The sequence below is a fragment of the Eleginops maclovinus genome, chromosome 22, assembly GCF_036324505.1.
Source record: "Eleginops maclovinus isolate JMC-PN-2008 ecotype Puerto Natales chromosome 22, JC_Emac_rtc_rv5, whole genome shotgun sequence".
Taxonomy (NCBI): Eukaryota; Metazoa; Chordata; class Actinopteri; order Perciformes; family Eleginopidae; genus Eleginops; species Eleginops maclovinus.
The window spans coordinates 20213232-20230094 of record NC_086370.1 but is presented as its reverse complement, the minus strand read 5'-3'; the positions used below and the strand labels follow the sequence as shown (position 1 = coordinate 20230094).

General features: G+C 42.9%; 1 protein-coding gene across 1 annotated transcript in view; it reads left to right on the top strand.

Annotated features, from left to right (window-relative positions):
• ehbp1 (EH domain binding protein 1) overlaps window positions 1-16863 on the top strand; it is a 124746-nt gene that overhangs the window by 36597 nt on the left and 71286 nt on the right. Inside the window, 4 exon segments of the mRNA XM_063875343.1 lie at window positions 934-1053; window positions 2907-3044; window positions 3739-4000; window positions 5872-6118. Of these exon segments, the coding sequence (XP_063731413.1) occupies window positions 934-1053; window positions 2907-3044; window positions 3739-4000; window positions 5872-6118 (767 nt within the window).

Sequence of the window (16863 nt, the reverse complement as noted above, 5' to 3'; positions counted from 1 at the left end):
TACCTACCCATCAAACCAGCAACACAAGCTAACCCATGCAAACCCTGCCAAACATATGTTCTTTTATCTTTTACTCAGCATTTGAAAAGTATAAATAGAACATATTACAGTTAGAATCGTTGTATTTTTCATCTTCATGAATATATACAATTTGTGGGGATATTGATTGTGAATATGCATATGTGTGTGAGTGTTCGATGTGCTACTTACCAAGTCAACCGGCTTTAAACTTCAGATATGAAAGCTTGATTTAAAAACATACAATGTGAAAGTCAAGATTATTTTCTCCAGCCTTTACCCATTATATTATCAAATGATCTAGCACAGCTTTTAGGAAGGTTACATGCTCTGGCAATTCTAAGATTGAAGTTATCTTCTTGTTTTGGTATTGATTTTTAAATGACTGAGTTACATTTTCAGTTTCCTACGAAGGTTTACTTTTATTAAATTAAGTTTGACTTTAAAATGCTTTTATAGGGTCAGTTTTAATGTTTCAAGATAGAGTTACATATACAAACAAAACACAATGTGCTATAATATTTCAAAATGTAACCTATTTATAATGTACAATTTCATTCAAACCTTAGTCTGTAATTATCACGAAGAGTAGAAGGAAATTGAAACGGTTTCCTGTTTTTGGAAGAGATATATTAAAGCTCAATTCTTTTTTGAATTATGTTTATTTTTAACAGGCAATATCCTTTTGAGTTGACTTTTTCCTAAAGAATATAGTAATGAAGCACAAGTAGTTGGAAAGTTAGTTGAAAAATAGAATAACACTATTTTCCTCAACTCTGTTTATACATTTATGTCTGCTATTAAAAACGGTTTGTGTGTGAGCTGGTGTGGATATTTCTCTATGGGATGTGTTATTTTGCCTTTTTGACTGCTATTCTTCCTTCCTCCCTTCCTGTATGGCCCTGTCCTTTACAGAGATAGTAAACCAGTTGAATGCCCTCAGCTGCTTACATGCGGATGATGATGATGGTGATGATGGTGGTGTCCTTATGCGAGCACGCAAAGCAACCGCTAAGCCTGCCGCTTCCTCCCAAGGTCTTTTTTCACCCTTCTTTCACCCCTCTCATCCCGTGTACCTCTACTCTAACATTCATTCCCACAATCTCTTTACATATCATTCTTTTCGGAATCCTGTCTTTTCCAGCTTTCTTCTCTTTATTTCTCTCTCTTTGACTCAAACGTCCCATCCCCTGATCCTCCTTGACACTGGTATTGTGATCGTGATGTGGTGGTACCATTGATCTTGGTTCATGTGGTGATGTGCAGTAAAGGTGTTGTGAACACATCAGTTGGTGTTTATCCGTTTGGTTCCTGTTCTTGTTTTTGTTGACCTTCCCTTTTGTTTTACTGCAATTGGTAGTGAACCATAAGAGGTACATGTGATCCAAACTAAAGGTTCTTTCTGATCTTTTAAAGAAGAAAATAATGTTTTGCTTTGCTTTTCAATTTGGAATTAAGTGCATTTGTTTTCAGTTGAACTTTGTGTTGAATCTGTGGTTTTCTTATCGTGGATCCATTACCTTAACATTAGAAAAAAACACAGTAAAAACGCACTGGTGATATATTCTTGTGCAATGCTATAAAAGACAGCCAGGGGTCATGTCTAAGCACGCTTTCATACTCTCTTTCACACGTGTTACTGGACATTTGGGCCACATGTAACATGCCATCCTTCTGTAAATTTCTTCTCAGCAAACAGCTTGTAGTAAGAAACACAGTCCTGAACAGAGCGAAGGTTTTCTAATATGAGCAACTGATTAAATCCTAGTTAAGGCTTACACGAAATGATTACATCAACAGGAAATCTAATCAGCCTGATCATATCATCAGTAAAACATTACTTCTACATTCTGGTTGGCTGTTGGGAGGCTTCAGAACGACGATATAATACATTGCTTAAGATCAGCATTACATTACGGGTCTCCTTCTATCGACTGTGGACGGTAAAAGTAAAGGTTTTCCTTCTTATAAGACTAAATTACACGGTATCACTGGCTACTCAATAGCTCAGGGTTAACTATTAAGTAAAATAACTGATCATTGCTCATAATTAAATCTTAACGCTTCTTACAGGACTCACTCGAAACGTAGATTAGGATCCTCTTGTTTGATATGAAGGTTTTCCACTTGTGCTTTGACTTTAAACACAAATAAGAAGGGTTAGGGTTGTTAAGAAACAACACCTGCACATTATTATAATATCAGTACTTGGATTATATGCAGTCTCGTGCTTATATTGATTTGATATCCACATATTGTCCAGACATCCCTTCAACAGTAAATGCACACTGACTACTCCATGGCCTAACATGGGCCCTGGAGGTTGTCAGTAAGAGGCGAGGAAATGTGCCGGAGCCGTTATCAGTTCACACCATTTCACATAGCCACCCTACATATAGACCAAGCGACACACACCGCACTTGTTCTCTTTGTACAGATTCTCACAGCAGCATTTCTTGGCATCTACCTCACACACATTTACACTCTTTTCAAACTGACCCGCACCCTGGCAGCGTGCGATGACGATGATGAAGATAAAGTGGACAACTCTCCGCCTTTCCAGCTGGGATCTCCATAGCAACTCTGTACTGCCTTCACTGTCTCCCACAGTAACCCTCCATACTGCACACATTTTCCCAGAATGCCACGGCTGTATGCATTAAGAGGGCTGAGGTGGTGGAGGAGCACAGAGGAGCTCAGGCTGCAGGAATACTTTCACAAGACTTTATTTTAATGCTCATGGTTCACTCCAAAGTGCAGATTTTGGTTAATTTTGGTTTGTGAATGTTTGTATCCATTTCATTTTGGTGGATGTATTGTGCTGCAGCTGTTATCCATGACTCTGTAGTTCGTGTTCATGACTTCTTGTCTGACTTTTGTGGCAACAGAGCTCATCAACAAGTTGAACTTCCTGGACGACGAGGATCAGGAAGTGCCTGCCGACATGTGCTCAAATCCCTTCGAGGATCCTGATGACGACCTTCATCCGAACCACCTTAACCCATTTGGTGATCCTGACGAAGAAGGTATGCATGTGACAAAAACAATCTCCTTTAACTTTGCTGGATGTTAATAATTTTAGCTGGTTTTAGGCTGTAATATTATGAATGCTAGCACAAGAAAAGTGTTTATTTTAGGGGTGTCAGTAGACAGACAGGGGATGCTTCTCAAAGGTCTTGGTTGTGCACATACCTTGAATGTGTGTATTCATGTGTAACTATAGCGGGGAGGCTCCAGTGCTTTCAGGCAGACAGCTAAACCAATATTTTTGTCTGACCACCTGAGTAGCCAGGTGTATTAGTATGGATTATTTGTTTTTGAGTGGCTTGCTCCCCCACACAAAGAGCTCCCACTGTGAGGCTTGTTTGCTTGTTTAATCTGAACCTTATTGTTGTATCAGTCTAGGGTTTAGCTTCCATGTTTTGATAAATATATTCATAGACATTTCTTTTAGGACATCCTAATCTTATTGAACCGCTTTTGAATCTTAAGATTTCATTTGGTTTGGAGGATGGTATGTTTTACAGTGTGTCTGATATTCTGTTTCTGTTGATCTCGGCACACAAAGAGACATTTTGAATTGTCAAACTGAACACACATTTCCTCAGGAGCAGGAGAACTATGTTGTTAAAACAATGGCTCTGCTATATAGTAATGTATTTTAAACTCTTGCATAGTGTGTTGTTCATGCAGTCACTCCTCTCTCCTCTGCCTGAACAGAGCCCCCTGCCCAGCCGGTCTTAAGGCAGCGGGTTGACGATAACTCCTTCTACGACCAAGATACCTCGAATCCGTTTGATGACCCGGACGAACCGGAGACAGACACAGCTCCGGGGAATCCCTTTGAAGACGCCGACCCAGACACGGACCTCCAGCCAGACCCAGAACCCCCCAAACCTAGGCAGAGGAAAGGAGTGCGGCCTGTCGACATGAGCAAGTACCTGTACGCAGACACGGCGCGGGAGGAGGAGGAGCTCGACGAGTAAGACTTTATTTCTTTATTTGTCCAATTCCTTTCTTATACATACCGCCATAGGGAATCGACCTCCTGCATGTTTTTTTCATTTTAATTTAGATTTTCATAGACCACAATACATCAAGTCCTCAATCCCCCCTTTTGTGTGCATTCAACAGTATTTGTGTGTCGGTAGAGAAGCTTATGTGCTATGGTTAGCTTTCTGTCTGAGTAGCCGGCACTAGAAGCAGCAGTCTGGAAGGTTCCAGGCTGCCAAGCTGGGTTACTGTTGGCAGGCCAAGTCGTCTGAGACCCCTCCTTATGAAGGGGCACTTGCAGCCCCCCCATCAGGGCAGAGTGACGAGGCAGCTCTTTCAACGGGAACAAGGGCCCTGTTGTTTCTCTGCATTCTTCAGCCTTGTCTCCCTCCTTTCTCTCCCCTGTCGTCCCCTCCTTCCCTCTCCCCCTAACTCCTTGTTGCCTCATACTTTCCCTCCTTGCCATCATCCTTAACTTCCTCCCCAGACTCTGCTCATTACTTACTTTCATCCCTCCTGCCTTCTTTCCTTCCTTTCTCCTTTCTTTTCCAGTTATTCATCACTTCAGTGTTTCATTTCAGTTTGAGAAATTATAAACATTTATTTGTTCTACTTTCTTGGCAGAACTGTGTCTTTATGGTAAAATAAACCATACTGTGGAAGAGGGGACATCTGTTACAACCTCAACAAGTTGTCATTATAACATTTAAGCAGTGACTTTACAGCTAGCTTTAGGGATCCCTGGCACTACACAGCCCCCTCTGAGAGTGGCCTGCCCTAAATACTAAACCTGTAGTTTTGTGCTGCTGATGGAAGCTGTCACTCACAAAGCCGTATGTTTTAGTCCTCTCGACTGTCTAAAGAAAGACAAGTTATTGACTGGCATGTTTCTTTTTCTGCGTCTCTGACACCAGGCACAGTCCACAGCAGAATACAAAGTTCAAGAGGGCAGCGCAGTGTTTTGACTGGAGCCCTTTCACATGCCTTTTAGCCAGTGCTGGCCTGTTAAGGCTGCTCTATGGGCCTGCCCGCTCTTCTTTTCTTCACTTACCTCCTTTTCTCCCTCTCGTATCGCTCTGCTCTTAGATAGTCACTGAGCGGCTCTAACCTCCTCTTTCAGACGTATACCTAGTCAATCAGCCTTTTTCTTTCTCACTCTCGCTCTCACCCCCACCCACTCCATCCAAATCTCTTGTTTGTTTAGGATTGCTTGTTGCATGTTGAGTGAATGTCTCAAGGCCGTGCCCCTGCTTTCAGTGCCACAAGCATGCCTGTATATTGATAACACTCTGGTATGTGTGTACGAGTGTGTGTGTGTGAGTGTGTGTGTGTGCCTTCGTGCTCCTGCCTGTCTGTCTGTCAGTAGTCCACATTGGGCAGTAAGGATATGAGGTCACGCAGACCTGACCTCAGTGCACCTGCATCTTCTATTACCTTTCTACTTGTGTGTGCCGTTCATTGTACTGCACCAAACTCTCGTTTCCGTGTCGCAATTTCCTCATGTTTACCTCAACAGTGAGCTTTTAGAGCAAATGGTGGGTTTAGATAATTCTGCAAAAAGGATCTGTATTGTTTCTTGTATGAATTAGTTTATATTATACCTCTGAATTGCATTGCTGTAATATTCCTTGAAATTGAACAAAATGCCCATCTTTCTTTATTTGATTTTTTTCTTGCGTATTTTGTTCTGTTGTTTCTTCAGAAACACAATCTTTGAAGTATAAGGTCAAACCAATCTTTGATCCTCTATCAATGCACATTACTTGAACTTCATTTCTTAAAGAATCATTTAGTCTGTGTTCACTCTCTGTCAGCTCTTTTTCTTATCTTGCTTTTTTCCCTCTTACCCTCCTTTTTCAGATCCAACCCGTTCTACGAGCCAAGAACATCCAGCCCTGTGCACCCTCCCGCTGGTAGCCCCTCTCTGGATGTGGGCAACAGCCAGAAGAGGAGGCCCCCCCCGCCCCCCAGTTCCAGCCCTGGCCTGGGCCCCAGTCCGCCTGCTCCCAAACCCAGCGCTGCACCAGACAGAGAGAGAACCCAGCCGGTCGGGCCCAGCCCGGTCGCAGTGGTGATGGGGAGAGAGCTGGCCTCCTCCTCCCCCAAGGTAAACACACTTCCCCTCAAAGTAACAAACTCAATGTATTCCCACGACATGCCCAAAGACACAGACATGAGACACAGGAGTCCGGTGCATGACGCGTCGCTAGTATGGATGTTAGATGGTTTGAACTTTTCTTGTTTTCTATGAGCAAGAACTGAAAAAAGCCTCCCAATGAAACGCAAGGCAATTGTTAAATGCTGCTTCAACAGCGGTGATGTGCACTTATTTGTTTATCTATATTGGTGGAACTACGGACACATAGTAAATATGTAGGTTTGATATTCAACCCCTAGTAAGACGAGTCCATCTTTAGCAGTGATAGATAAATCACAGCCAGTTTAATGCCTTATCAGTCAAAATAATGTGACTGCAATGATGTGCTTCTTAGCAGTATTCAGATTTAATTAAACTGGTGAACAATATTTTTTTAATCCACAGTTCAATTTGAATACCGTCACATAGACACAGAAATAAGGATTTAAGATTTCTAAGTTTGATTTCATTAACCCCTCAGGAATGTTTTTCAGATGACCAAAGGTTCAAAAAGTTTATATAGTACATCTTTACTGTAATCTGAACTCATAAATCAGCAGCTTTCTTACTACTTTATTCTGACTTCTTTATTGTAGGATGTGTTATTATAAGTGAGTGACTTCTGGAAGTGAGTGTGTGTATGCATGTGTGTGTGTTTGCGCTTGTGTGTCCACATCCAGTGGTCCTTACATTAGCTTTTTTTCCGCCTGCACAATCCCATCTCCTGCCCCATTCTTTATGCTCATGATGGTCCCCGGCTCCTCATTTGAATATAGGTATTTGTTTATTGGGGTGTTTTGGTATGTTTATTTATTTATTTAAATTAGGTAAATCATGGCTGGGTCTAATTAAATGGCTGATGGTCACACACACTCACGGCAGGAGTCAGACCACTGGTGGGGAATGATTGGCTGTGTGTGTGTGTGTGTGTGTGTGTGTGTGTGTGTGTGTGTGTGTGTTTGTGTGTAGGGGCTCAATGATCCTATGTGGGGCTTAAACACAGGGGGCTTAACTACAGCAGAGCGATCACAAGGGGGTGTTGACCCCCTGTGCACACACACACACACACACACACACACACGCCTATATACAGTTACCACACACACACACACACACACACACACACACACACACACACACACACACACACACACACACACACACACACACACACACACACACACACACACACACACACACACACACACACACACACACACTCCCCATGCAGCAGGCTAGCTGACTGTTTTAGTGTAGCTGGGCGGTGATGCTGGCCGTCCATGTAATTATGGCACAGTGCCTTTATCACCCAGCTGCAGTTGCCTGTGACCGTGGGTGAGGGGGCCTAAACCACTTTAATTACCCAGAGCCAGTGGCCTGTGGTGGGCCACACTTCGCCAAGAGATGCCCCTGCCTCTGGAGCTCTGGGAGGAGGGAGGGAGGGATGCAAAGAATGAAAAGTGGGTGAGGATTGAAGAGGGGTGGGGGTGCAGTGAAGGAGAGTAGGTGGGAGATAGTGAGGGGTGAGGGAACCGTGGGGGGAAGAGGAGGAAGATGGCGAGGGAATAGTAGAAGAAGAGATAGGATGTTCACAGTAAACAAGGACAGGCCTACAGGGTTTGTTGACATATAGTGTGAATAGGTTTCTCCTTTTCTTATTCGCACCAAGCACTGTGACACACACACACACACACACACACAGGCACACTCTCTCTCATGCGCGTCAGCCATGTGTAGGCTGTGAGATGACCTTTGAATGTATGAAGTCAGAGAGGATTAAGAGGAGACATTCCCACTATGAGAGGCCAAGACGAACCCCAACACATCATCGCACTCTGGACGTGTGCAGAGTGTAGATGTGTGCTCGTGCTGCATGTATGTATCTGTTCTTATAGTTTCTAGCATGCCTAAGGCTCCATTCCTAGATTATGTACCAGGGCAGTTATAACCTTCCCCCAAAACACAACTAACCTCTACCTCTCTCATATTAGAGCTTCCAAGGTATGTATTCTCCATTTATATTTATTTCTACCAAGTATTCATGTGGGCAATCGGTATGTAGGGCCGAGATAAACACACGCGTGTAGACAACTAGGGCTAATCTCGGGATGTGAATAGAAATTGATATAATGAAAGGCACCATACTCACGTTATACATTTACAACCTGCCCTGAAGGGTCCGGGATGTTTCATATGGGTTTTGTAAAATGAAATCTTGTCTTTGCTAACCAAGAGAAAAGATGAGCATGTCCTGGATCCCATTTACATTTTACACCTTGGTTCAGTGCAAAGGAAACACAAGCTTTAACTGCTTGATCACCATTGTTACACATAGTTTAGAGTGTAAAGATCAGGTCCTTAGTGCTAAATAATATTCCAGGGATCTTGGACTGATATTTAAGAGATAGGAATAGCAAGAAAAATAGCTAAACCCGACGAGATGTAAAGCTTTCTCTCAGTTTGTGAAAGAAGTGGCTAAAGCAGTAGAGAAAAATGATGTGGGAAGGGGATATGGATAACTTAGATGTATTATATACTTTAAAATGAATAGTGTTATTTTCTGATTTGGATAATTTATGTGTCCTTGTCATGTATGAATTCACTCTGGGAGATTTGGCTTTAAACTTTGTCTTGTAAATGTAGTTTTATCCTCCTTGTCATTGCCTTAAACCCGCCCACTTTAATGCCAGCCTGTGAAGAATCGGGACATTTACGGGACATATGGTGTGCAACCGCTTACTCCTCACGCAGGTATTACACATATGGATCGGATTTACATAAAGCTTTAACAAGAGCTCAGAGCTCTGTGGAACACATGTTCAGCTCCAGCAAATTCATGGGTAGAATAAAACTACTGAAATTCATTTATTGAAACATGTGGTACCGATGCTCAACACATTTACATTAGCATGACGGGTGTAGAGATGTAGATGTTCCACCTACGGTCTCTATTTACGTTATACATGTTGTTTTATTCTCCATGACGCAGAGGAGGCTTCACATATGGGGTTGCATGGAGGAAAAGCAGCCGTCCGGTCACAGTCTCACAGTCGCTCATTGGACCCTTGCATGGCAGCCATCAGTGTATGAATATTTGTGTAATTATGGACGAATGTTGGCTGCTGTTGTAAAGTGCGAGCATAGACTAGAGAAAGCACGATATAAATGCTGTAACTTTATATACTATTGACGCAATCTTTGCATGTGCAGACAAAGAATAAGAGTAGAATGGACATCTCATTCAAACGTATAGCAAATAATAGCAGGATACGGTGGATATGTTGACTTAAGGACAGGTTTCAGATCATGCAGTGAACACAGGAAGTCCCAGCGTGAGCTCATCTGATGTTTCAGACAGTATTGACTGACTTAAATCAAGACTTTAAATAAGCGACTATATTTGTAATACACACTCATTAAAAGATGGGACCTCCTGAAGAGTGTTCCTCAGTAATACAACACCATTTGAAAAGTTAAGGTCTTTCTCTTGGTCACTCTGGTGGTTGTAAATAAAAGGTAGTACGAGTCTTTACCTAAACTCACTATCAGGCTTATTTTACTAGTTTCATTCTCATCTTTGAATATACATACATGAAGCTACTTTTAGCTGTTTCAAATCTGACTTAAAGTTGTTGAAAGTGTCTCTAAGACGCGTTGGTGTCTCTCATGCCAGTGCATATCCGTCCGTTGTCCTGCCTGTGAGATGTAGATCCTCGAAGACGTGAAGTTTAGGTTTAGCATCTGTGAAGGAGCTGGAGGATGGAAACGTCTGTGGGATTAATGTAAATGAACAGAAGGAGTTCCTGTTGGGCGGGTTGTGATCTCTGTCTGGTCTGATTCAGTCCATCTCTTTTCCCTGCCGCTGATTTCACCCCTCCCAGTAATTCAGTGATCCCTGCTCCTCCTTTCTGTTTCATCTCCATCTCTATTCCGCAGTCAGGCCGCTCTACACTTACATGCTCTGATCTTGGGATTTTTTATCAAGTTTCTGCTTCATGAATTATTGGGCTTATTTTCATATAAAGAAAAGTTGGAAGCTGGCATATGTCTGAGGGAAAAGTTTGAACAGAAAAGTTTTATATTATCTTAACATTTACTCAAAGAAAGAGAAAGCCATCTTACATTTGAAGCCCTTTTTCCATCTGTCAGTACTTATATACTTATAGTGAAATAGACATGAAAGCAAAATAGCTTCGATCTGAAAAAAGAGGGTAAGACTTCATTAAGTTAGTTTTTTTAATATTACTTTGCCTTACCTTTTGTTGATGTCAACATGTGAAAAAATACCACAATACTGTATATTCCTTTCATGTTCACATTCTCTCCAAAAGTGAGCCAACTCTGGAGGAGTGTTTTCTCCCCGTCAGTTGAAGGGCTAGTGTGATTACTTCTGTTAATCAAAGGGTTCAAATTAAATAGAGTTGTGTAGGTTGTGCGAGCTCCTGTGCCGTGGGGGAGGCAGAGGCCAGAGCTCTCCTTCCTCTCCCAGACTTTGTTTTCACAGCCCCTCCTTCAGTTCAGACTACCTCCAAATTGAAATTAGAATAAATTAACATTATTTAATTGAGTTCGCAGAAGGCTGCGATATTTCTTAATTAGCTTTCGCCAGGGTTGGCGGCAGGAGAGGAGCACAGCCGCATGCTGAAGAGTGGCTGAGGTTGACGTGATGTTTTTAGAGGACAGGGGGGAGCCCAAGAGACAAGGACAGTCATCTCCGTCCTCTGATCTATAACCGGTCCAAGGTCTCTCGTCTTGTTATCGTTACATCCGGCCAAAAGTTACTCCATCTTCTCTGATAACTTTCATATACCTTTAACAATGAGTATTAGATGAATGACATACATTTAGATGTGCCTCTCTAAATCTTCTCACAATCACTGCATTTCTCAATCTCTGGCACTAAAAGAAAAAAGCAGGATGAACAAATCATTTATTCACCTGTATTTCTAAAAACATGTGTCAAGTTACTCGGGCTTTACCAATGGGAGCATTCATATTTTGTCGCTTGTGATGATAATAATAATAAAGGAATAATTGGGAATTAAAAAACATGGGTTTCTACTATGCATAGTTTTCAATTTGGACAACAAACTAATGTCAATATTTAATAAATCAAAACAAATGAGAGGGCCACCAGGGGGACATTTTCATAAATCAAACACCAGTTACAAAGTTTACTAGATTATTTATGGCACACTTTGTTTTCTTGCTCGATCGAGGTTAATGGTCCTTGACATTAGAAGTAAATCTAAGGTGTCCAGTGTGGTTTGTGTTGCTACTTTGTAACTTTAAAAGAGAGCTGTGTCTCTAAAATTTCCGAATCTGGAATCAATATTAGCAGAGGAGCGGTCATAGCGGTCCGTTTCTGAAACCGAGCTCTTGAAGTCTGAGCGGCTCCCCTTGGCCACACCGGCCTTTCCCTAAGCTGTGTAATATTAGGAGAATAATCCTCCAGAGGAGTAAGTCTAAGTCAATACCTTTCAATGTCTGCATTTTCCCCATGTGGACCCCTCCCCAACCCTGATTTGCTGTCTCTGAGTGGTCTGTCATTGGATCTGGTGGGAGAGAGGAGACCCAGTTTCTCCTGACATGCAGTTTAGGTCCGATCGTCGGGCTTCCTGTGGTCGCTTCAGACTGCAGGGCATCGCTGTCATCAGTTGGGGTCGGAGAGCTATAAGACATTACTGAACAATCCAAACCTTTCTCAACAGTGGGAGAAGTGAAAGGGAATGTTTAGAGGAGGTTATGTTCTGGGTCAAGCTGTTCAAAGGTCAGTTTTAGGTGCCTGTTTACCCGACCAAACGTATACCTAAATCTAAACGTCAACGGAAATAAAAACAGTTAGAGCAACATTTGAAAGACATGACGCTGCTCACACAGGAGCTGATCCTATGAGACGAGTACAGGAGTTTTGAGTTTTGTATTGAAACACAATGTGGATCTGAAGCTCAGTGCAGAAATCATTTGAAGAGAATAAATACACCACGTTTTCAGGAACTATTCTGAATTCAATTTTATACACAGTCGCCATGAGGGAAGCAGCATGTGTGTGGTGTGTACTAATGTGCCACTTTGTGTGTGTTGTGAGGGATATATTTTGATCCAGTTACTGTAATGCGGCTATCATTTTTCCACCTCTTCCTCTGCTGGGTGCATGTCGAGTTCACAAGTTAAGCACTGCGAAGAGCTCACTCTCCTCAATACCCGCGCCGCCTGGTGTAAAAGGGCCTTCCGCAAAGCGCCGCTTGTAATCTGCCTTTGGTAAGTCCTCCTTAGTTTTATCTGCCAAGGATTACCTCACAAGCTGCAAGCAGGAGAGAAACGAGGGAGACGCAGAGCAGGAGAGAGAGAAATGAAAAGCAAGTCAAACAGAAAACGATGAAGATGGAACAAAATGAAAACAAATCGCTGTGTAATCTCTGAAAGAGAGAGACCTGCTTTAGAGTTGAAGGGAGGTTTCCCTCGCCACTCATTTAGAGAGGGAATTGACTAATCCCTCTGTGATTGATGTCTGCTATGAGAGGCTCTATAGCAGACTAATAGGGCTTATGAGGATGACCAGAAAGGTGTGTGTGTGTGCGTGTGCGTACGTGTACCAAACCAAACCAACCAAACCTTTCTGCCTTGTGTGTCCTTCCAGTGGTCGGAGAGGCCAGGGGTTTGAATGACATGGCGGGCCGAAGAAGGGGTAACTTTATCTTAATCTTCTCCTAATCTGCCCCAGTCCTCCAGGTGTGTGTGGGCTTAAACCCAGAAGGGTCCAGGGTTTTGGGGTGAGGTTTAAGGGGGCTTCGGGTGAGGACATAGAAGTCCATGCACTTGAAAACTCCTTCGACCTCAAGAAGGTCTTAGACCCCCCGCAGTGTCTTGAAAACCGCGCTCTCTAAGTCATGCCATACCTTACTGCCGTCATCCTTAAGTGGCCCCCGCTACATTTTAATTGAATTAAACCAACCGTTCTCTGCAATTTAAAAAGGACCTTAGAAGTACCTTATGAATTAGAGTGTGTGTGTGTGTGTGTGTGTGTGTGTGTGTGTGTGTGTGTGTGTGTGTGTGTGTGTGTGTGTGTGTGTGTGTGTGTGTGTGTGTGTGTGTGTGTGTGTGTGTGTGTGTGTGTGTGTGTGTGTGTGTGTGTGTGTGTGTGTGTGTAGAACGGAGAGCGAGTGAAGAAATGATAAGGCTTTAATTGCCTCTTTATAAAGCCCTCCAGCACCCCCCCGTTTTGGACTGTTATGGTATGCAGGTGTGTGCTCTTATGCGCTATAGGAAATACTAAGTGGCATTCTCAGCTCTTAACTCTTGGATCACAGGGTGGGATCAGTCCCGTAGCGTTTAATCAAGCTCTCTAGTTGGAACTCAACTCAATCTGATCACACCGTCCTGTCTCGGTCTTAATCAAAACATACATTGAGTTTGCACACTTTGACCCCGGCTAATGTTTGGTAGCTTCAGTTTGAATTGGAGGATTTCTTTGTATATTAACATCAAAAGAGAAACCGTACAAAGCACATAACTCAGTTCTGTCCAAAGTAGCCTTCAGTTAGTTAGCTAGCAGACTTGTTCTAGGTAGGTTGTTTTCTGACCGTTGGATGTTCTCTCGGTCCAACACCAATCCCCAGTGAATGACTATCGGACCTGTTCGGCAAACATTAAGGAAATTCACCTGAATGTTTTTGTTGATCCCCAACCTTTTTCTTACACAATCAGTAGGGTGACATTGTCAGTTTGGTTCACATGAAATACAAGGATATTGAGCTTACATGTTAGCCTCCGAAACGTCAAAAGAAAGGGAAGTAGGTGGTGTAAATAAGGGGAGAAATGGACTAGTATTAAATGCATCAAAAAGTGGACAATCCATCACATATAATGAGGACAGATATGATTGTTGCCCTTATTTTGTAACCATGATGCATCATAAACTACTGCAGGCGTTCACATCTTGTGTTCTTTCGCTTTATTCATCGATCTCCTCCCTCTCTTTCTAGATGACCCTGTCATACTCCTCCCTGTCTTTCTCTGCCTTGGTGTAGCATTTTCGTCCACCACACCCTTCCTCCTTCCAAGTGTGTGTGTGTTGATGCATGTGTATTCTGATCAGGAGTCAAAGGGGTGACTTTGTAATTATGTTCATTTTAATTGGCTGTGCTATCACCCCTCTCATCACTTTGGAGCCCACGCAGCGCTGGACAATGGCAGTCTGTAGTGGGGGGGTTACACAACTGCTGTGTCAAGACCCCTCCACACACAACACACACACACACACACACACACACACACACACACACACACACACACACACACACACACACACACACACACACACACACACACAGCCTCTTTACCTGCAGAGCATAATTCCTAAAGTGGCCTCCTTAATGAGTTTTCCCTGCCCAGGCTTAGATTAATTGATAAATGGTGGCGTTATCGGTGCAGCTGATCTCTGAATCCATTGCAACACTAATTTGTTTGTTGAAGATGGCAGTTGAAGGAGATTAATACGTTATAGATTTATAAGAGACACCCCCCCCCTCTCTTCCTCCTTCTCGTCCTTCTCTCCAAGCTTATTTATTTGTCTGAGGAAGATGAGCAGGTGGAGGAAGAGCTGAGTGGTCTTAAGATTCCCTTTTGGATTCTTGAAAAGTTTTAAAATGTACATAAGAAAGATGCGTGTACATGATTTGCAGTGAAGGTCATTTGCTCAGCCAATAGTGTGTAACATGCAATAAATTAACTTTTAAACTTCTGTCGCTCCGGTCAGTTTAGCAAGGACCAGTTTAAAATATAATCTATAATTACTCTGCTCCTAGAAAACAATAGTAATCCAACAGATACTGTATTTCTGAGTGTGAGACTCGTGATCATATTTGAACAAAAGTGTGAAGGCAACAGGAATGCTAATGTAGATTACCAACAACATATGTTCTCATTTCTATACTACAATCTCTCCTTTTTTATCCGTTGATGTAGACATGTGTATACCAATGTGTACGCACAACTATATCAGCTGATTTATTGGTCCAGCTCCGAGCACATGGCTTGCAAACATGCTGCGTTCAAAAACACTGTTGATTAAAGCTTCCAAAAGAAGGGGCAAACGTGGAGTTTAAAGTTTGGAGTATTGGTCAGAACACGCACAAACTTCATTTGAATAGCTGCACATCAATGAATGCAACTCAGGAATGTGACACAATGGCAAAAGCTCTAACCAATGTTATTAAAAAAGAGGGGTACATTGAGAGACAAGTGGACAACTGGCTTTGAACTCAGCTCTAAACTGTTGACTTTTAAAGAAAGGTGTCAACCTCGTTCAGCAGTATTGTAGAGGAGCAGTTTGTAGTATCTTCTAGTGGATCTGTGAAAAGAAGGGAAGAGATTGAGGTGCACTCACTATCAGTACCATCAGTTGTCTTGTTTTGTCCCCAACTGGATCCTACCATCAACCCCAACCCCCTTAGCGCACATGCACACACACACAATCCCAAACCTAACCCCCCTGCGTGTAATTTCCCCCCCTAGCCAAAGCTAATTTGCAGAGGCGTGAGTGTGGGTAATGCTACTGCCGCTTCCATGACAAGCAAAAGCCAGCGCTTACACCGCATTATGCCCCGGTGTTACACGTTAGGCGTAGAGCGTGCGGGTGGGCACACTGCAGGCTGGCACCACCACCCTTTTGTCTGCTGCCTCCTCCAAACTGTGTTATTTCACGATGGGTTTTTTCAGTGAATGGTTCTTATTTCAATTTCAAAGCCATGTCTGTCCTCTCCCTTTTTCCTGCTGCTTTGCATGGTTATGCCTTTGGAGCAGAATAGTCCTTGGAAGCTAAAACTGGTCCTGGAAAAGAACCCGCTTTTTCCTGATTTTTGCATTTTACATCTCAGTAGCCAACCGCCCAGAGGCCCTCTGTTTTGGCCTGCAGGTTCACTGCGAGATGGGAAATGAAATGTAAATGGAAGAAAATGTCATATCTGCTTCAGAGAGAATCACTCGCAACCCCACGTCACCATCGTGATGAATGTAACACATGTTCCCACTTCGGGATATTAAACAAAGCCATGGTATGCCGATTATTCAAATCAATCGCAGTACGAACGGTCTAAATATTTCTTCAGAGGCAGACTTGCTCAAAAGCAGCCGGCTCAGTGTGTCATGTATTCCGCTCTCAGGTATAATAGGTCCTTTCTCCACCTGTTCACACACATAAAATGATGCCCGGCTTAACTAAACAGTGTCTACATGCACAGTCACACACACGTGTACACACACTTTCTCTCACGGCTCTCTCTGGAAGGGGCCCCTCCTCGGTGTGATTACAGCAGTAATGCGATATATCCTTTGTATGTTAATGTGTATTATTTTTCACGCTACATTCGCTCTCCTCTCCCGTTCCTGCCTTTTGTCCCCCCCCCCCCCCCTTTCTTCCCTATTGTTCCATCCACTCCACATCTCCATTTACATAATTGAACTTTTGATTGGACTTCCTCCCCTCTGCTCTCATGCAGGCAACGTTTGAAATCCGAAGCATAATTTCACGGGCTTCTTTTTCGTTCTGTCTTCTCTAATGTGAACACGTCGGACGCAAAAAGCCCCCAGATTAAACAAATTGCCTTGTTTTGATTGAAGGTGCAATTCAATAATTGAGCGTGTTGGTAGTTGGGGCTCAGCCAATCAGATGAGAGCTTTTAGGAGCAGGATGGACAGGCCACTTAAGTGCACTA